A 21,568-nucleotide genomic window follows, 5' to 3' on the forward strand; every position below is an offset into this window, starting at 1 on the left:
GTTGGTCCACAAGGGAAAACGTGGAATTGTCACAATTTGGCCCCCAAAATTGTGACAATTCCACGTTTTATTCGGCCTATTCATTTACATTGCTTCGGAACCAGGTCACGTGACTATCAAGCTTCCCTCAGCTAAAAAAGGAAAATGGTCGACTGTCAACCTTTTTTCTGTGAAAAACATAACATTTTAAGAAAGCATCTGCATTTGTATGCATTTCGATGGTATTTCTAGCGAGAACTATGCATCATAGTTTCAGAATCTTCGTTCAGAGAATGTAGACGATCTTTCGTTTCTTAGTTTCGCCGAAGATTTTGGTATCTCCTTGAAAAAACGTAAGAATGTCACGTTTTCTACCGTTGTTAAGGTGGTTGCTATGGACGCTCCTATCTCAACGTCACCGACCTGCGCCGACTTTCCCTGTACTTTTTGTTAAAAAAAAAAAAAATTTAATAAATATAATATAGTATAATAAATATAATAAATATTTATCTTTTGGTGTTTTTTTTTTTAGATATAGCCACACTATATCTGCGTGGCGCATGCGCCAGTGGCTGAGGCACAGCAACTCGATCAGGACAATGCAGAAAGGAATTTAGGCTGACGTGAAGGAATAACAATTTATCAAATCAAATCAAATTTATTTATATAGCACATTTCATGTACAAACAATTCAAAGTACTTTACATAAAATAAAAGCATTGCAGCAGGGAGTGGAAAAAGCATTAAAATACATAAAAGAATATAAAGAGAAACAAATAAAATAATTTAAATGAATTTAAAAACAAGCAACAGTCCAGATAAGTTAAAAGATATCGTGCAGATTTCATGCATAGACACATGAGAACAGAAATGTTTTTAACCTGGATTTAAAAATGTCTAATTTAGTTGTGTGTAGTTACAAATGACACAACAGAACTTCTGTTGTGTATGCATTCTAATATGCTTTACTCTGTTCATTTTACATTTTTTGGAATATGTATTCACAACAAGCAAAAGATAATTTTTTGATCATAAATAATAATATAAGTATATCTATGCACCCTATTTGACTGTTATCAGTCTATTCAATAGACGTTATCAGCACACATCAGTCCTGCTGCGTTTTTATTTTTTATTTTTTATCAGGTTGCCAGATCTTGTCTTTTATGCTTAGCTTGCCTGGTCGCTATTGTAGCAGTGTGGTTGTTGACCCAATAGACGTGGACTGGTCACGTAATGCGTAAAAAACGCAGGTACTAGCGAACCTGGCAACCACTCCAAGCTGGTTAAAGAGCTACTTACCAAAAAACATGACTCCTATAAACGACATAAACATACATATGTCTATTTGGTTATATATGTATCTGATTTGATGGAAGAAGTTGGGCTGATTAATATAGTGATGAAAGAGTAGTAGTATTATACTAGTGAATATAGAGGACAAATAACATACACACACACATATGTCTGTCTTTACAGAAGATGTATGGCAGGGCAGGGTAGGATAATTGAGGTGCTAAGAGGACTACCTGTTGAAGAATGATCTTTATTGTTATTATTTATCATTTTTGTGAAGTGAGTGCCCTGCCGTGGGGGTATGGGATGTTGACAAACCCATTGTCACCCACCTATCAGTAAAATAAAGTCTACAGTAGCCCAAATCCAAAATTATGAACATGATTAGGAAAATCATCAATACCTTGAAGGTTCTTTCTGACCAAAAATGTAAAAAAAAATCAAGACTTGATTTCATCCAGACTGGACAATCAAATGGTCTTAGAAACCATACCTGAAAGAGGCTGACGACAAACAGAGGTGAAAATTAAACTTTGTTGTAGGACAAAATGAAAGACATTTTTTAAAAGACCTTGACCTGGTGAGTAACATATGTCAGTGTGAAGATTATAAATCAGTCCTGCCTTGAAATATTGACCTCTGAACGTTGACCTCAGTGCAATTCAGAAGGCTTGTTAATCCTTAACAGAAGAGTCTACAGATATGGGACCAACTGTTATAGAGAGCTCTTGACTTCAGCTATGTGACTATACCCATATGGATATAGCCACAGAGTGGGGGCGCTATCAAATATGGTAAAAAATCATTTTCACCAATTTCACAATTGCATATTTAAAATCTGATGACATAAATGTGTTTTCCACCCCTTTAAATCTCTCCTTGTACTCTCAATTTAGTATTTACTACTCCAAATTATAAGAAATACGCCCGTTTTTAAAATAAACTACATTTCTTTGTCCCGTCCTATGTATCTGATCCAAAATTAGCGCCATATTTGTAGTTCTTCCCAGTTTGCAAAGTAGGGTTTTAAAAACATATATATATTGAATATATCAAATATCTAGTGCAGCCGAATTAGTAATTATACTTGATATCGATGATCAATACAAAGAAAAATTAAATAAATTTACTTCAGATAAATCTATATGATATATTCACCTATATGATTGAGGTTTAGAAAAAGTCAAGATGTTGGTATATGTTAGATATTCTAACTGTTATTGTCGAAATGTGATTTTGGGTTAGCAGCTTCTTCCGTTTTGCAAAGTAGGGTTGGAAAAATATACATCTACTAAATATATCAAATATCAAGTACAGCCGAATTAGTAATTATACTTGATATCGATGATCAATACAAAGAAAAATTAAATAAATTTACTTCAGATAAATCTATATGATATATTCACCTATATGATTGAGGTTTGGAAAAAGTCAAGATGTTGGTATATGTTAGATATTCTAACTGTTATTGTCGAAATGTGGTTTTGGGTTAGCAGCTTCTTCCGTTTTGCAAAGTAGGGTTGGAAAAATGTACATCTACTAAATATATCAAATATCAAGTACAGCCGAATTAGTAATTACACTTGATATCGATGATCAATACAAAGAAAAATTAAATAAATTTACTTCAGATACTTTTAGAGCCGCACCATGTAATATCATACAAAATCAACACGGTACTCGTAGTACTTCCGGTTTGCAAGGGTTATTTATAGTTGCATAAAGACAGATTATATATGCGTATAATATATTTATGATGAATATATTATGAGAGATACACGTTTGGTCAATAAAGTTGAAAAACAAAAAAAGCCCATGCCTGATAACAGGCCTTCTCTCTCTACTAGCTCACTGAAATAATGGCCAACTCATAGAAATGGTTGATAATGTTTTATCAACCATTTCTATGATAAGGTCACTATTGTTATGTGGCTATATCTTTATATATATATATACACATTTTTTATTTTTATTTTTTAACAGAAATTACGGGGAATGTCGGTGCAGGTCGGTGACGTTGAGATAGCAGCGTCCATAGCAACCACCTTAACAACGGTAGAAAACGTGACATTCTTACGTTTTTTCAAGGAAATACCAAAATCTTCGGCGAAACTAATAAACGAAAGATCGTCTACATTCTCTGAACGAAGATTCTGAAAATATTATGCATAGTTCTCGCTAGAAATGCCATCGAAATGCATACAAATGCAGATGCTTTCTTAAAATGTAATGTTTTTCACAGAAAAAAGGTTGACAGTCGGCCATTTTCCTTTTTTAGCTGAGGGAAACTTGATAGTCACGTAACCTGGTTGCGAAGCAATGTAAATGAATTGGCCGAATAAAACGTGGAATTGTCTCAATTTTGGGGGCCAAATTGTGACAATTCCACGTTTTCCCTTGTGGACCAACATAGGTATTACACGTTTTTCTGTGAGACTGGGTTGTCATGTATGCAATAACAACCGTTTCAGTCAAAGGACATGTGACTGTGGGAACTTAAGGCTGATTTATGGTCGGAAACCAGGTCGTCTGCGTGTGTGTCGCAGTTAACGCAGACATGCCCCCGCCCCTTACGCAGACACTCTGGTGCACCTCCCCAAAAATCTCTGCCAGCTCCAGTAGTAGCAATATTTCTTCTATTTCTAGATCGATCAGCTGCATCTCAATCAAAGTGCGCATTCTAGCTTGTTCGTGACTGTCCCTCTTGCGTTGTGGCGTGGGATTAACATAGCGTAGACAGCGCTTCAAAAGTAGGCATAAATCAAAAATAACTGCGTCATGTCTGCGACAAGCTCACTGCGACACACTGCTGCGAGAGTATACACGGCCCTTTAGCTGCAGCTTCTCGTACAAACGAAGCAGTACTTCTCCTTGTCTTTTTAGGTTTTTTACTGATACAAATAAAATACTATCTCAGGACAAATAAAATAACGACAAACTGTCAACTCGAGATATATACGTTGTTTTTCCTCACTGCTATTTTTCTCGTTCTAAATTCGAACCTTCACCTGTTCTCAACTGACATACAAAACAAAGAAACGCCCCCTTGTAGTCCAAACATGCAACAACCACATACAAGAACAAATCAATCAGGTCTAGAAACAACCGTTCTTTCAATACAATACAATATCCAAACTAAATCCGAACGTGAACAATAATGATTAAAGATACAACAGTGACCTCTAGTGGTCATGAGAGCAACTACACGTGAAATTGCGTCTATTAGTTTGAGGGAAGTGTTGTACAAAGAATATATTTCATTATTAGGGCTGGGCGAGTCAACTCGTTATTATCGCGTTAACTTAATATAAATATTTTATCGCGCATTAACGCAGGTTTGTTGCTGTGGAACCGGAAAAGAAAGTAATCGGCGGATCCACCAAACATGGAGAAGGCTACGGAACTTTTACTCGGCCATTTTCATTTTAAAGTTCTTCAAGATGGCGGAGTCGACAGAACCAAAGTCATCTGTAAACAGTGCCAAGTTGAATTGTCTTCTCACCATAGTAGTTCCAGTCTAAAATATCACTTAAAGGCAAAACACACAACTGATAGCAGCAAGTCATTCAAGGAAACAGACAGTGGAGCGAGGCTTCTACATAAAGATGCTGATGTTAAAAGTGTGTTTGCACAACAAATGTTATGGCACTTTCATTCATATGGCAGCACATTTAAAATAAAGCTAAATGCTAAAAGCTATACACTACTTTTGGATTAATTTTTGAATTCTGCGTACAAATGCGATTAATCGTGATTAATCAGGGAAATCATGTGATTAATTAGATTAAACATTTTAATCGTTGCCCAGTTTAATTATTTATTTACTCATTGTGACGTTATTTTCTGAGCCCTGACCAAATAACGGTATTATCTGAAGCCCGACAGGAAGTGACAGTTAGTGGTTACCTTTTTCTGAAGTGATCCAAGTTGTAGTAGAGACAGGAGGTCTGTTTGCCACACTTTTTGCCCCATAGGATGCAGGTGGTGTCGATGACGCTGCCATAGAGTACCGGGCCGGGCATGAATGCTGCACAGAGACAGGAAGTCAGGGTTACTCACTCAAGGAAACTTTGTTCTACTGGTGGCGCCAGAGAGGAACTCCAAGATTCCTCCTCAACCATGAGAGAGATTGATAACGTCCCACAGGAAACCATTACTTCAGCTCACTGCTGCTACCAGCTGCTGGATCAAGGGGTTCACTTAGTTTTGTCTCAGATTTTGTTCCATAAATAATGATTGAGGGTGATGCGTCATGTTATCTGTGGCTTGAGTTGACTGATGGAGTCCTAGGCGAGTCATCTCACCTAGGACTCTAACCACTGACCTCCTGTGCTTCGCTCAAAGATGCTGAAGGAGACAGATGACTCACCGAGGACTCTGAACAGCATGTACTGAACTCCAACTGCAAAAGATTTGTCCTCTGTGGGCACCGTCCTGCAGCAGAGATACACAGCAGCAAATAACTTCTCATGTTTTAAGACAATTGCTTTGGTCCAAATATTCAATATATTATTCAAACATATTCAGCCATAAGATGAAGAAGGAGGAAGCAGCAAACTGGTCTGATTAAAGCCTCTCTATAAACGTCTGTTGTTGTGTCTTTTTTTCCCAATTAAAGTGGCGAATCGTAACGTTTCATATGTAAATAAATGTAAATGTATTTTATTTATACAGCCCTTTACAGACTGTTAGAGCCATGATAATATTTAGGGATATAATTTAGAGTGTAAGAATTTATATATTTAGTTTTTGTCATTTCTAGGTTATTTATTTACTGAAAGAAATGTTTATTTTAAGTTCAGAGAAATGTAACAGTCATTTTAGATTCGGGACTTTTAATTTGATTGCGTGCGTAAAGGAAGACGCATCCTCAGAACTGATGCAACGGTGGAAAGAGCTAGACGGATTTAGTGAAGCACGGATGTATATAGTTTTTTGACCGTGCTGTAATTAAGAAACAAGGACATTGTATTGGAATCCCTTTTTTGTTAACCCTTTTTATTAGATAAAGATTTTTTGTTTATGAAGAACCCAGCTTGCTCGCGTCCATTCTTTTCAAAAGTGCTACCTGAATCCTGAATGACACAGATATTGGATCTGCTGCCATAACACAGACAATCCTTACGATGTACCAAAGTGCTTTACAGCAGGTAATAAATAAAGAGAAGAATAAGTAAAAAATAATAAAAAAAAAAAAAAATAAAAGAACAGAGAAAGCAATAATATCAAATAAGATGGCGTCCTGACTGGTTGGTTGTTGGGCACTTTTTTTTTTACCTTCCAGACCTCCTGCTGCCTCTAACCTCCTCTGTGGGACATTCTGGTCCCTGTAATCCAGCTGAATTTTCTGCTCAGACGCTGTCTTTAAGCTGCTTTGATGGTGATTCTTTAGTTCTAAAAATCAGGATTTTATTAGAGCAGAACGACGGTCTGGGAATGCTTTCAGTGAGCTGACTCGTAGTGTAAATGGGCTGATTTTCAGTCCCAGTTTCTGACCAAAGAAACAGAAAAACATGTGAATGAGAGCAGCTTTATGGGGAATTCAGAAGGATTTATAAACACTTTAGTGTTTTTACTGAAAGATGCAGAAAGATGGAAGTTTGGAACCTGAACACAGCAGCTGGGGCCATCCAGGTCCAGCTGAGAGTTTCCATGCAGGAGGGATGTCTCATCTGTGTGTTTTAATCCAGTTCGAGAAGCTTTAGTTGATGTAATTTTAGGGCCTGGTTACATGGAAACGTTTTTCACTATAACCGATATTTTTGCTTATCGTTTGGCTGTCGCGGCCATATGGAGCTGGGTACCCCAAAACGATATTTTTGGAGAATGGGTTCCAGAGTGGGAAGATCTAGGAACGCCGCCGTTCGCGTTTTCATTGTTACAGCCAGAACGGATTTGTTTACATCTGCGTCACAGCCACATGACCACACGCTGGTAGAAGTAGGGACGTACAAAAAAAAATAATAATAACTAATAACTCAAAAAATGTCCCCGCTAGCGGCTGAAACCTGAAAATATTACTCTGATTTCTGACAGAGGGATGTGAATTTATATCGAAAGTACAATAACCTGGGAGTTATAGCTTTCTGTTTTCTTACAGGTCTGGCATTTGCGAGTCAGTCTCCACTAGCATCTAGCTAACGGAATCTGATGAACGCACGGCTGATTACGACCGGCTGCTTTACGGCACTCGTCCACTGTGCCAGAGTGCTAACCTGGTGCTGCTAACAACAACCAAAGCTAAACCAGAGGCTAGTCAGAGAGTATGTAAAAGGGCTGTGCTGAAATCTGTAACTATTTGAGCTAACCCCTCTCTGCTAGCTCAGCGCTAGGACTGACCATGCCGTAAAGTGATGCCACATAGGTGACGTCACTCGGGATGCAATACTTACAATAAATGTGTATTTTAAACAAATCTAGTGAGTCTAAAAAATCAAACCAAGTGCCGTTTGATAGGATAATTTATCCTGCCTTTAGGAAAATTAAAATGAAAAAATATAAAAAATTCTATCCAAAGCAATGGCTGCATCTAAGGTGGATCTCATAGTATCACCAGAGAGTTCTGCCTGCTCTGCACTGCTTCGTTGGCGCCCCTAGAGTGCAGTACCACCCGGAAAAAGCCGGCAGCTTTCCCTCTACTCATAATAGAGACTCTCTGGACGTACACACATGCGCATTGCTTCTTCTATTGTTCTGGTGTAACCGGTGGGGGTGGCTTGCAGCGCACATAGAGGTGTGGCGTGTGTACTGCATCGTTTTCAGCAAGCGTGGCGTTGCCATGAGGACCTGATATTTTTACAGAAGCTTTCCTGTGTAGTTGCAATAATTTTCGTACTCGGTTTAAAAAAAACCCCTTGTTTCATTTTCGTTAAGCCTGAGCCTTAGTGAAACGAACATGTTTAAATGCTAGAGCTCAAAGACAAAAGGCTCTCAGATTCACATGGATCAGAAAACTGCATCTTCTCTGGTGCAGTAATAGTGAGAATGCCTTAAAGTACTGCTTTAAGGCATTCTCACTATTGTTTTTCTGTTTCTCCTTGTTATTATCCTATTTTCCGTACGTTTTTTGCCGTTTAACTACTTCCGCAAACTTTAAGCAAATTAAACCATTTTTGCACAAAACGTTCAAGCTCTTTCTGGAGATGGGGGCTATCATTGTTGGTGTTTCTGACTTTTATAATTTTGAAATTATTAAAGTTCCCATGGCATGGCATAGTAGCGGCACTTTAAATGTGCTTGCGGAGGCTTCAGGATGTTATACCCCCAGGCGTTCTCAAAATTCACCCGGAAAACGCAGATTTGGCCTCTTAGAAGAAAGCCGCATTTTAGCGCTTTCTTCAGTGCCCTGTTTTCCTAATGAGAAGCAAGGAGGAGCGCGAGGGGTGTGTCATGGCTGAATGGGGGCGTGTCTGATCTCTGTTTTGGCTACGCGCATGTTAGCTGCCTGCTAGTAGGAAAAAAAAATAGTACCGTTCGCCTTCGACCCGGAATCGGACCCTGAAGCCGAGGCTCAGGCAGTTCAGCAACAAACTGCAGATCAGCAGCACCTTCAGCAAAACGTCTCAGAATGGTGAGTTTGAAATGTTATGTCTGGAAACGTTTATAGTTGGGTTGGTCCGAACCACTGAGGTGCGCAGATACTAGCAGTCGCTTAGCCTACGGTAGCCTAATTAGAGCAGAAATTGTAGTCACTACATCAGGACTACCTAAAATATTATTTTTGCTTACAAAACGTATAAGTTCCCAACTTATTTTGCAATGTGGGCACGTATTTGCAGTGCTAACATTAGTGAGTATGGCTGCTGGCATCTCCAGTCTCTACACCAAGTAACTTTCTCAATGTCGCCTTGCATTGTACAACAGTAACACTGCCAAAGTATTTCCCATAGTACACATTGCCAACATGTTATGAAAAACAACTGTAATAAATGCCGGTGGGTAATTTCATGAAAATTGCACTTGCAATTACCCCCACAAACACTGTCCTGTTTGGCAAATGATTCTCCACCCGCTTATGATCAACCCAGTGTTGACATAAGGGGAGCGATTTATAACCAAGTTTTCTAGACAAAAAGGTTTACATGCTATAATATACAAAAAAAACATACCTCATCATATCCTGACCATGTGCTGGATCCAAAGTGTAACTACACGAAGTGAAACTTATGCTACAGATTTTTGTGTACACCTTTTTAGTAGCCCGTCTTCACTGGGAACAGCCAGCTGTTGGTTGCCCATGTAGTTATACAGTAGCCTATGGCATGCAAAAAACATGATAGTATTCTGACCAGCATGTAATTATTCTCCATGCTCACCTGTTAACTCATTTACTTGCCACTAAAGATGTTTCATTGTTATATTTGCCGGCATTACCTGAAAACAGAATATCATTACACTGCCTTTTTTTTTTTAATAATAGGTGTCGATGTGGAATTTGCGAGATAATGCCCACAGAAAGGGAGAATAGATGCTGCATGGAGATCCCTCAGGTAACACTGTAAACATTTGGATCTACCTGTTCCTGAAATGACACTTACCATGTCTAGTTCTAATCTTTATTAGGTCACAGCACTACTAGGAGAAGTGGCGGCAGAGCCAGCATGTATGCTGGATCATCCAGGGTTTGAGCCGGTCTGTCTCAATGTATATTCGCTACAAACCGCTGGGCGAGTCTACAGGCACCATTTTGGCAGTTTACGCCTGAGAAGAACGCATCGGTAAGCGTTGTAAAATAATTACTCATAGCCACATACATAGAGTTTACAGTATACCCACCCAATAGAGCCTGATAATTCAACTATGCAGACAGTATGAAGAGTGTTTGTAGATTTATTTACAAGACATTATTAAAACACAATCAAGAATAATCCATAGGAATATGTAAATATGTACAACATAGCAATAACAGAAGAACAGCAACATTCTCTGCAAGTGTCATTTTTTCTATCTGTTCTTCCAGGCGCAGAATGGCACACTGGTCATTTTCAGCTTTTTCTGATATTCAAACAAGTTCCTTTAACTTTCTTATAGTTTAACTGACAGAAACAAATTCTACCTTAAAATGTAGGCAAAAATTGTCCTCTTTCAGCCAATGTAACTACTAAAGAGCTCACATTGACAGAATTTCAGCTATGAGCCTTTAAGCGAGAACAATCTCTCAAATTCTGACGAATTCTCTCACTAACTCCAATGTTAAGTTTGGTAGTACTCAAAACACAGCTTCAAGTGTGTTCAACCTGCTGCCATTTAAAAATCTTTCACTCAATTGAAATAAAAACTACATTGCCGCGTTCCTCTAAGCCTTCTGCTTCTGACGGTCTTCAAATTATTTTCCTGGCTCTTCAACTTTTTTCACAGGAGGTCATAGTATCCCATTTTCTGCTCCTTCTCCTGCAGTGCTGCTGTGTGTGAGCTCATTAAGCCGCACCTGTTTACAAACATTCCTATCACTGTGAGGACATCTCTCTTGCAGCCATTTTAACTATTATTCACTTGACTTCTGCTAAATTTTCAAATTTTTTAGCATGGTCAGCCAACCCCATTTAGCTCGTGAGCATTCTCACAGCTGTTTAGCAGGAACAGCTCTTTCTAGTTACCAGTTATATCACTGATGTGCTTTGTTTCAAATACTGGTTTAGTTGGGTTTATGTGTAACTTTTCTAGATTAGACGGAGAACTTCTCAGGTTGGGATTGTCCTTCCTGGAACTGACCAATCAGAAGCCCCTTTCACACTGCGACCCGCTACCTTAGCGGGTCCAAATTGCACCTTCGACCCGCGGCGAGCAATGTGAACGCTTGGCGTGTTGGTGACCCGTGTCGCCTGAAGCCGAGTTCAGGGGGCGTTGCCTAGTGGCAGAGCGTCACACGAAACCAGTGTTGCCAAAAAAAAATCACAAGAAGTCGCTATTGGCTCTTTGAAAAGTCGCTAGAAGTCGCTAGATTGCGTCATGAGCCGAAATCAGCCGGCCTGAAGCTGATTTCAGCTCTAAACTCTGTAAACTTTAGCAACATTTGAAACTTTTCAGGCCAGAAAGTAGTTGTTTAGATCCCCAACGTGTTAAAAACCTGCCAAAATACCGGCTATTTACAATTTTGTTCCGACGAATTCGGCGCTACTAAAGCTAGCCGCAGTGAGCAACGCACTTCCGGTTATTTTGACAAAATAAAATACCCGTTGCCTTTTATCATAGGGAAAGCCATTAGGATAAAAAGGTGCTTTTGTTTTGAAAACAGGAAGTGAACCTACCCTCGTTGTAGCTAGCTTGAAACTGCCGTTTTGACAGGAAATGACGGTATGCCGGGTTGCCGCCGTCCTGCGTGCTTCTGTCTCGGCTTGTATGGTGTCGCAGGGCAACTGATTTGTCACTCACAAAACAAGTTTAATTGTCGCTAGATTCAGCCAGATTGAGCCCAAAAGTCGCTAAGTCGCTAGATTATTTTTTTTGTCGCCAGAGATGGCCAAAAGTCGCTAAATCTAGCGACAAAGTCGCTAAATTGGCAACACTGCACGAAACACAGGAAATGCTGGGCGTGTACAATGATGTAGGCACAAGCCATGCGTCGGAGGTAGGGTTAAATACACCTTGAGGACTCGTTTTTGCAATTGTATATGCAGTCATGGAGATGTTATTTTACGGGGTGTGGATGGTTAAAACGTGGGATGCCGCCGAAGAACATATGCGGAGAATACAAGAGCACTATAGTCTCCGAAATGTGGCGGTAAGGCCCAATCCCAATTCTATTTTCTACCCCTTCGCCTACCCCTCGCCCCTACCCCTCGCCCCTTCAAACGTAGGGGTAGGCGAAGGGCTAGGAATGTCACCCCTTCAAATTGGGACAGCACTTCACACTCACGAACGTAATAAGTCCGCGCCGTCAGTTGTTACGTAACCAAAAGCGACAGCTTAGCCAGAAGTAAACAAACATGACCGGTGCTGTGGTGTTCGCGCTGTCCTGGTCTATTCGGATATTTTTAGAAATATCTGCGTCGAATCGACAGAGTGCCATCAGGCGAAGGCGTCTTCGACATCTGGGAGCATTGCTGGATCTTGTTACGGTATGTAGAATAAGAAATTAATGCAAATAACGCTTGTGAGTGAGCAGCTGGTAGCTTCCAGAGCCGGCGTGTGAAAATGATTGTGTGTGTGTGTGTTTGAAAGTGCTTCTAACTGTACATTTGTGATATCGTGTAATATAGAAACAATTTGCTTGTCTCGTTGGATTTATTGATTGGAGTAGTATCCTAACCTGGCTAACCTAGCTGAAAGCATAAGCTAACGTTTAGCCTTTGTTACTCGCCTCGTTCCGTTTGGAATAAACAATGCGTTTTTGAAGCGGTTTTCTTTGTACCAGGTTCAGATTTGATGACATAAATAAATGCACTGCATTGTGTGTGCTATCAATGTGTTGGTTTGGGAGGATGAAAGCCTGATCTTTCCATGTTTTTCTTTCCAGCAGACGGGTCATCCTACAAATTATTGCCCATTGGACCACAACATGTACCCCAATTTTTTTTGTTATCCCTTGTATAATAAATCTCTTCATACCAATATCCGTTCCAGTCGTTCATATGATGTTGATGTGATAATCATGCTCACAAACCTTTTGTCCTTAATTTCTTTTATTAGGCTCACATTACAGACTGGTAAGGCAGCTTATTTTCAGAAATAACAGCTTAAAGTGTCTGCTGTAAAGTGTGTGGTGCAAATATGGACAATAAACAGTATGAATATAAACAATATGAATATAAACGGGCAACAGTGCAATCATCAAGAACGAGATGACCGGAGCAGGAACAGCGGAGGTGCATGGCGCATCGGAGGTGCTGCATGGGCTCAGTGATGTTCTGGGGGAACAAGACACGATATGACATTATAGCATGCACTTTCATCCATTGTAAAAAATTTAAAAAAGGTGTTTCAGAATGCGGTAGTGGTGACTGTGTGTACAATAGGTGCATGGCGCATCAACTCACCGTAAAGTTTGTCTATCATGCGCTCAAACAGAGCTAAAAAGCGCTCCGTTTTCTGCTCGTGGCGCTTCTGCTCCTTCAGGCTCTCCTGTATCAGGTAATCCATTATGGGATTGGACTTCCTACTTCTTTTTGGGGATGGGGATGACTTTAGAAACCGATCTTCGTTTTCGGCGCTAAACCTGATCAGGCTCTTTGTTTGTGCTTGAGTCCCTGTGAATCAGTCACGTATATGAATACTTGTGATAATAGGTAGCGAAATGACGCTCATGTCACTCAAAAGGAACTTATCTATGGTTAACCAACTACCATTGCTTGTAAATACTCGGGTTACAATTTAAAAAACGACAACTCTTTCGCAGCACCTTCACATGCATTGACCGATTACTCCATGTAAAATAGCGACTTTTCCCATGTGCGTTTATAGCAGAAAACAACTACACATTGCCACCACTTTAAACTCACACAATACACCAGTTATCACAACCTAAAACGATTAAAACAGTTAAATTATGGCAAAAAAATAGAAGAACTTACATTTGTGTGGTGAATTTTTAAAAAGACTCGCGATCTCCCGTTAGTCGCGTTGTACTCTGGGAAATATATCATACCCCTTCAAACGGAGTCTGCCTGGCCGAAGCCCTCCGTTTCAAGGGCTACAACGGAGGGGTAGGGCTAAGGGGAACGGCTTTGGAAGAGTATTGGGACAACACTACCCCTTCACGTGAACGCGCAAAACAGAGGGGAAGGGGTAAGGGGTAGGGCCAAGGGGTGAATTGGGATTGGACCTTAATAACGTCCTCTGCTCGGAGGCTGAGGAGCTCGCTGACCTCCTTGTCTCCCTAGTTGGCCATATTAAAAAATGTCTCGAACTTGATGTAGGCTAAAACAGAGTAAAACTTGTCCTCACCTGTCACTGTTGTTCTGAATCAGCTGTCCATTCTGTCTTTTAAACTCCTCACGTCACGCCACGCCCACATCCGACCCGCGTCGATTGCGTTCACACCAAACTCGGCTCGGCAAAAAGACTAGGGTCCGACGCGGGTCGAAAGGCGAGTCGAGTTGACGCAGCAGCCCGGGTCGGCAGTGTGAACGCAACAGCGGACATGCGCGGATTAAACGCGGGTTATTCGTCAGTGTGAAAGGGGCTAGAGCCAGTCAGATACCAGTCAGGTGAACTGCAGACCTCCTGAAAGGACGGAGGAGTTGGGCGGGAGCAGTGAAGATGTGAGAGCTGCTCAGGAAACCACCAAAGCAGCAGCTAAACTTTGACTTTCTCTGCAATCCGACACCTGAAGCGTTTGCGTTTTCTCACCTGAGTATCATCATGTATGACGGAGTCTGGGAGAAGGCGGCAATGAAGCTGGTGAGACCCAGCAGGACCATGAAGGGCTTCAGGAGGTGGGAACATCCGCTGCCGCAGGTCCCGGGAAGAGCGAAGCCGCCGGGGCCGCTGACGCACCGACACTCGGTGTAGTTCTACAGAAACAGACACAGTAGCCGCTTTCGGACTGTAGGAACCTTTGGCAGTTCTAATAACCTTTTAATCCGCGGGGCCGTTTTCTCCCGTGTTCGGACATACAGGAACTCGTGGCTATCTCCCTCAATTCCTATAACTATTTAGCTCCTTCTCCGAGGTCGGGTCTTTTCATGGTTCTATAGAACGCATCTGATGGAGGTGTGTGGTGGTCGGTAGGTACGCCCCTTGTCATGCTGCCACGGCTGAAATGTTTCCTCATACGACACAGACACAACCGGCAGGTGTTTAATAAGTTAAACTTACGCTTTGTCTCCTTTGTCTGCGGCGCTCTGCTCTCCTTTCTTCCTTCATGAAATGAAAAAGTATCGTCTCCTGACTCTCTCTGTGAGCTCTTCCAGCCTCGATGTTAGACGCCTGATGTGATCGTCCATGATTAATATCACCATCATGCAGACCATGAACACGGTGGCCTCCCCGCTCTCCATATTAGCTTCTTGGTGGTGTTTTTTCTTCTCTAATTACTTTTACCGGGTTCTGTTTTGTTGTTGAATGTGGCGCTAAACAGCTAACGTAACACGTCACTGACGCAGACGGCTGCGCGCGGCGCATCAGTCCCTATCAGGTCCCGACTCATGTGCGAATGCAGACTGAAACAGAAGGACAGTTATCAGAACGAAATTCGAGTAGGACAGTTCTGATAACTGCGTTCTTAGAAAGGCTCTGTCCGAAAGCGGCTAGTGTCAGGACGAGGCTGTAACCGTGGCGATAACCTTTATGTGTTCAACATTGATCAGCCGTGTGAAAAAAACAAGCAAATAAATGTGTTTATAAACCCTGGAACTGAGCTTCTTTCAAAGGAAAAACACTTTCAGGTGTGGCAAAAAATGTTAATCTAGTGTTAATCCAGTGTTAATACAGAGTTAGTTTAGTGTTAAAAATAATGAATGAAACAGTGGGAGAACAGGGAAGGTTGTAAATCAGTCCAATTAAATAATTTTTTACTGTTTTAGAGCTTTAAAAGCACTCTGAATCCACTGTTTCATTCTGTGCTCCTTCAGAGAAGAGGCAGCAGAATGTGGTATCCATCAGGGAGTGAAAGCAGTAAATGCCCCCCGTGGTGAAGCTAACCAACAGCGTGAATCTTACTTTGACTTTTCTGTCGGTGCTGAAGGACACAGAGACACAGCCAGCGTGGCAGGGAGACCGGAACTCCATGCCGTCTGCGCCACAGACTGGGTTAAACGCCTCCTGAGAACAATGACAGTCAACGCCGCACGACGTGGCATCGGCACTGAAAACACACACACACATACCCTGATTTTCAGTCCACTTCTTGTGTCCTTTGGCACAGCTCAGCCTTTTCTCCCCGTTTCCCTTCCTTAAGAACGGCTTCTTGACAGCCACCCTTCCATGGAGCCCATTTCTGATGAGGCTTGGGCCAACAGCAGATGGATCAGCTGAAGGTCCAGATGCATCTCTCAGCTCCTGTGTCACGTCTTTGCTGGATTTTTTCCTCTTTCTTAAGGACATCACTTTCAGATGCTGTAGCTAGTTCTTTAGGCCTGACCCTTCTTTTGTCCTCCACTTGTCCAGTTTCCTCAAATGTTTTAAGGACACACTGCACACCATGCTGTGATATGCCAAGTTTTCAGCTAACAGCTCTTTGGGAATCACCTTGTTGCTGCAGAAATCCTGTTTTCTGTCTGTCAAACTGTGTTATCTTTGCTGTTTTTCACAGATGCAGCTAAAGAAATGGGAACAAATCTTAATTCCAGTCTAAAACCCACAAAGATCTTCTAGATTATTCATTTCTGGTGGCATAAAACAGTTTAATCATTTATATTAATTGTTCCATAATTAGTCACTAGATGATATCTTATATTCCTTTTTTAAGCTTTAAAATGAATCTCATTTACTTTTTCTTGATGTTGTTTAACATATAACTCTTATTGTTTGTTTTTTTCCTACTTTTTAGACGTGATAACGTTAATTTTTGGGATTAGGATGTTTTTAAAACTGAATTTCATACAGTGCCTTGCGAAAGTATTCGGCCCCCTTGAACTTTTCAACCTTTTGCCACATTTCAGGCTCCAAACAAAGATATAAAATTTAATTTTTTTTTGAAGAAACAACAAGTGGGACACAATTGTGAAGTGGAATGAAATTTATTGGATGTGTCAAACTTTTTTAACAAATAAAAAACTGAAAAGTGGGGCGTGCAATATTATTCGGCCCCTTTACTTTCAGTGCAGCAAACTCACTCCAGAAGTTCAGTGAGGATCTCTGAATGATCAAATGTTGTCCCAAATGAATGATGATGATAAATAGAATCCACCTGTGTGTAATCAAGTCTCCGTATAAATGCACCTGCTCTGTGCTAGTCTCAGGGTTCTGTTCAAAGCGCAGAGAGCATCATGAAGACCAAGGAACACACCAGGCAGGTCCAAGATACTGTTGTGGAGAAGTTTAAAGCCGGATTTGGATACAAAAAGATTACCCAAGCTTTAAACATCCTAAGGAGCACTGTGCAAGCAATCATATTGAAATGGAAGGAGTATCAGACCACTGCAAATCTACCAAGACCCGGCCGTCCCTCTAAACTTTCATCTCGAACAAGGAGAAGACTGATCAGAGATGCAGCCAAGAGGCCCATGATCACTCTGGATGAACTGCAGAGATCTACAGCTGAGGTTGGAGAGTCTGTCCATAGGACAACAATCAGTCGTACACTGCACAAATCTGGCCTTTATGGAAGAGTGGCAAGAAGAAAGCCATTTCTCAAAGATATCCATAAAAAGTCTCGTTTAAAGTTTGCCACAAGCCACCTGGGAGACACACCAAACATCTGGAAGAAGGTGCTCTGGTCAGATGTAACCAAAATCGAACTGTTTGGCCACAATGCAAAACGATATGTTTGGCGTAAAAGCAACACAGCTCATCACCCTGAACACACCATCCCTACTGTCAAACATGGTGGTGGCAGCATCATGGTTTGGGCCTGCTTTTCGTCAGCAGGGACAGGGAAGATGGTCAAAATTGATGGGGCCAAATACAGGACCAGTCTGGAAGAAAACCTGTTGGAGTCTGCAAGAGACCTGAGACTGGGACGGAGATTTATCTTCCAACAAGACAATGATCCAAAACAAAGCCAAATCTACAATGGAATGGTTCACAAATAAACGTATCCAGGTGTTGGAATGGCCAAGTCAAAGTCCAGACCTGAATCCTTTTGAATCTGTAGAAAGAGCTGAAGACTGCCGTTCACAAACGCTCTCCATCCAACCTCACTGAGCTCGAGCTGTTTTGCAAAGAAGAATGGGCAAGAATTTCAGTCTCTCGATGTGCAAAACTGATATACCCCAAGCGACTTGCAGCAAAAGGCGGCGCTACAAAGTATTAACGCAAAGGGGCCGAATAATATTGCACACCCCACTTTTCAGTTTTTTTTATTTGTTAAAAAAAGTTTGACACATCCAATAAATTTCATTCCACTTCACGATTGTGTCCCACTTGTTGTTGATTCTTCACAAAATTTAAATTTTATATCTTTATGTTTGAAGCCTGAAATGTGGCAAAAGGTTGAAAAGTTCAAAGGGGGCCGAATACTTTCGCAAGGCACTGTATAATAATTTGACTCTTGGTAACTGAAAGCAGTTTTAAATGTACAAAAAAGTTGAAACTATAAAGCTGTTTTTCACAGAACTAAAGAAATGGGAACAGATGATGTGTCTCTGTGACAGGCTGCTGGGAACAAAGTGCCTAAAGATCCAGTTTAAAATGGCTTCTTTGCTAAGTTGTCTGTTCTGTGTGGACACAACACTGGTTCATTCCTTGAGTTAGGAACCTTTTTCCTACCTGAATGGTTCATAGGTCAGAGTTAAGTGGGTTAACAAAGAAAAAACACATTCCTCTGAAGATGCTCAGGTACAAGGACTGGACTGAAGATGAGGGAAGAAGCAGAAAATGTCCAAAGAGAAACTCTGAAAGAGTTTGATTGATTCAGAACTCTGGCTTTTATAAATAATAGGTTCCTACAGTTTACTGAAACCTTTCATTCCCAACCTCTGAAAGAACGAGAATTAGCAGGGAGATGAGGCTCCTGCTTACCTGGGGGGAAAGACCCCATCCACCTTCTGGGTGGGGCAGCCAATGAACAGAAGAGGCAGGGCGGAGAACATGCAGAGCAGGATGGCCACTGCACACAACTTGCTGGCACCTCGGACCGACAAATTAAACCTCCGCATCATAGCTCCGCCCAGAACGATCCCTAGGACAGCCAGAGGGATGCCAACTCCGCCTGAAGGGTGAAGAACATAAGCTTCAGTCTCATTGGTCAGAGATACTTTAACATGATGCAGTCTCACTGTTCAGAGATACTTTAACATGATAACATAACAAGTGTCCAACTTACCATTTTTAAGTAAAATTTTAGAAAAACTTGTTTTTATTCAGTTGAATGATTTTTTTAAATCACCGCTCTGTTTTTGAGAAATTTCAATCTGGATTTAGGACGAACCACAGTACAGAGACTGCGTTAATGATCTTAGGTGTAACTTGGACTCACACAAGCTTACAGTCCTTGTGCTACTGGATCAAAGCGCTGCTTTTGATACAGTAGATCACCCAATTCTTTTAAATAGACTGAGACACCTGGTTGGCCTCTCTGGTACTGCACTGGTTTAGTTCCTATCTCACAGATCGAAAATTCCTCGTAAGTTTGAACACATGCTCGTCAAGGATCCATGAAATTAAATGTGTTGTGCCCCAAGGCTCAATTTTAGGCCCCGTACTTTTTAATTTGTACATGCTCCCACTCGTAAATGACATGACAGCCAGCAGGAAACGCTGTGAAACAGACGCGTCTCACCTATCATCATGGTGGAGAAGGACACCGTCTGGTTGAACTGTCTCTCGATGAACTTGGCCATGAAGGTGGCGAGGCCGGACAGCAGCGCCGCCAGGTTCACCTGCGCCAGAACCACCAGCAGGAAGACCGGACTCCGCAGCGTCCGCAGCACGATGCGAGGAAAACCTGAGGGACAGCGACAGGTCAACTGGGGTTCGCCCTCGTGGTGAACCCCCCCCCCCCCCCCCGACCCCTGCTGAGGCAGAGGCCTCTTCAGACAGGAAGTGGGCAGAAAGCAGATTTTTTTGGGCAGAAAGCAGACTTTTTTGGACAGAAAGCAGACTTTTTTGGGCAGAAAACAGACTTACTTTTGAGGAACTGAAGGACAGAGACTTCCTGCAGCTGGTCTGCTTCCTGATGCTTTTTGTCTGACTCCACATCGTCTGCGCCGTCCTGCATAAACACAGAGAAAAGTGGACATCGTCTGGGCTCCTTTTCCATTCACAAACTTTAGATAATATCTGTTTTCATTGTGTTGGTGGTGACGTGTCTGAGAGATGATGGAACAGAGACTTTATCCAAAGCATTTAAAACGCAGCTCGGGTTGAGTCGATGAACAATTATCAGGATTTTCCTTCGTTTACCACAAAGATTTAGCAATAATAAAAGCAAGGCAAGGCAATTTTATTTATAGAGCACAATTCGTACACAAGGTAATTCAAAGTGCTTAAAGGCATAAAGGCAAAAAGGAGGCAGAGACTTGAATTTATCCCTTCATCTAGCAGTTTGTTCAGGTTCCTGAGACTGAACGCATCGCAGCAACCTGAGAAGCTGCACGTCCGTTTCTTCACCAACTGGAAAGAACTGTAATTATTTTCCAAATGAAGAAAAGAAAACCAAGACCTTTAAAAAGCTGTGAAACTGAGAGCAGCCGTACAGACGGTTGTAAAGCAGCTCACACATTGTGTTCGAGCTCTCAGCTTCGCTTCATCTCCTCTGTTTAAACTCACTTAAATCAGGTAGGGTGGGTGCGAGGAAGGATGCAGATTCTTTAAAAAAAAAACTTGATTTATTTTCAAAAAGGTTTCAACAAAAAACGTGGCTGAGCCGGATATCAAAAACTAAACTGTGACAAAAACAAAACAGGACTAAGAATACAAGAAAGGTACTTAACTTTGTTGTGACGAATGACGAATGACGAATGACGAATGGGACGACGAGTGACAAGTGAGGATCTGGCAAAGAACATGAATAAACCGGGAGACTAAGGCCCCATCCACACGTAGCCGGGTATCTGCTAAAACGAATATATTTTTCTACGTTTGGACCTGTCATCCAGTGGTGTCAAAAGTACACACATTTGTTACTTAAGTAGAAGTATAGATACTGCAGTTTAAAAACACTCTGGTAAAAGTTGAAGTATCAACTTGACCTCTTTACTCAAGTAAAAGTGAAAAAGTATGCGCTCCAAAACCTACTTAAAGTATAAAAGTATAAAGTAACCTTTAAATAAAAAAATAAATAAATAAAATAAAAAAAAACCACACACAAAAAGGTAGATGCCACTATATGAATTGCAAGCTTAATTTGAAAACTGATTCGTTCTACATGTGGCCCAAGACAACTATCATAAAACCATTACTGTCAAAGACAAAGTCACTCAAGGAGCATGTTCTTTCTCAAACTTTATTGGAATTCAATTACACGCGAGGTAGTATTCAAGAGGTAGGTCGTGAGGTATTCATGTTCGTCCCATCAAAAAAAATTTGGCAGCTCGTTCATGCTCGCACTATTTTCTTCGCGGTGGCGGAGTAATATCAACGAACATCCAGTACAAAATGTCAAATAAAACACGACAGAAGCAACTTTTCGCAACGAAATTTGATATGGATTACCAGTGCACACCAGTAACCACCCCGGTGAGTTTATTATTTTGAAAACGGACGTTTATGGTGCTTTTACGGACCTTTTTGGACATGCACCATACTTGCCATT

At 41.2% G+C, this 21,568-nt stretch overlaps 1 protein-coding gene across 3 annotated transcripts in view; it reads right to left on the reverse strand.

Moving 5' to 3' along the window:
• The window catches only part of slco2b1 (solute carrier organic anion transporter family, member 2B1), a 175,111-nt gene that overhangs the window by 36,800 nt on the left and 116,743 nt on the right, over positions 1 to 21,568 (reverse strand). For 2 of the 3 annotated variants that reach the window (XM_075486928.1, XM_075486927.1), the window contains 7 exons: positions 19,942 to 20,026; positions 19,595 to 19,759; positions 18,835 to 19,024; positions 15,874 to 16,018; positions 14,563 to 14,726; positions 5,645 to 5,709; positions 5,182 to 5,302 (listed from right to left, as the gene is read on the reverse strand). In XM_075486928.1, coding sequence (XP_075343043.1) covers positions 5,182 to 5,302; positions 5,645 to 5,709; positions 14,563 to 14,726; positions 15,874 to 16,018; positions 18,835 to 19,024; positions 19,595 to 19,759; positions 19,942 to 20,026 — 935 coding nt within the window. Of the gene's footprint in view, positions 1 to 5,181; positions 5,303 to 5,644; positions 5,710 to 12,286; positions 13,122 to 13,250; positions 13,461 to 14,562; positions 14,727 to 15,873; positions 16,019 to 18,834; positions 19,025 to 19,594; positions 19,760 to 19,941; positions 20,027 to 21,568 lie in introns of those variants that run through there. The other variant, XR_012773138.1, reaches the window with a different exon arrangement.

Source organism: Odontesthes bonariensis, chromosome 16 (assembly GCF_027942865.1).
Source record: "Odontesthes bonariensis isolate fOdoBon6 chromosome 16, fOdoBon6.hap1, whole genome shotgun sequence".
Taxonomy (NCBI): domain Eukaryota; kingdom Metazoa; phylum Chordata; class Actinopteri; order Atheriniformes; family Atherinopsidae; genus Odontesthes; species Odontesthes bonariensis.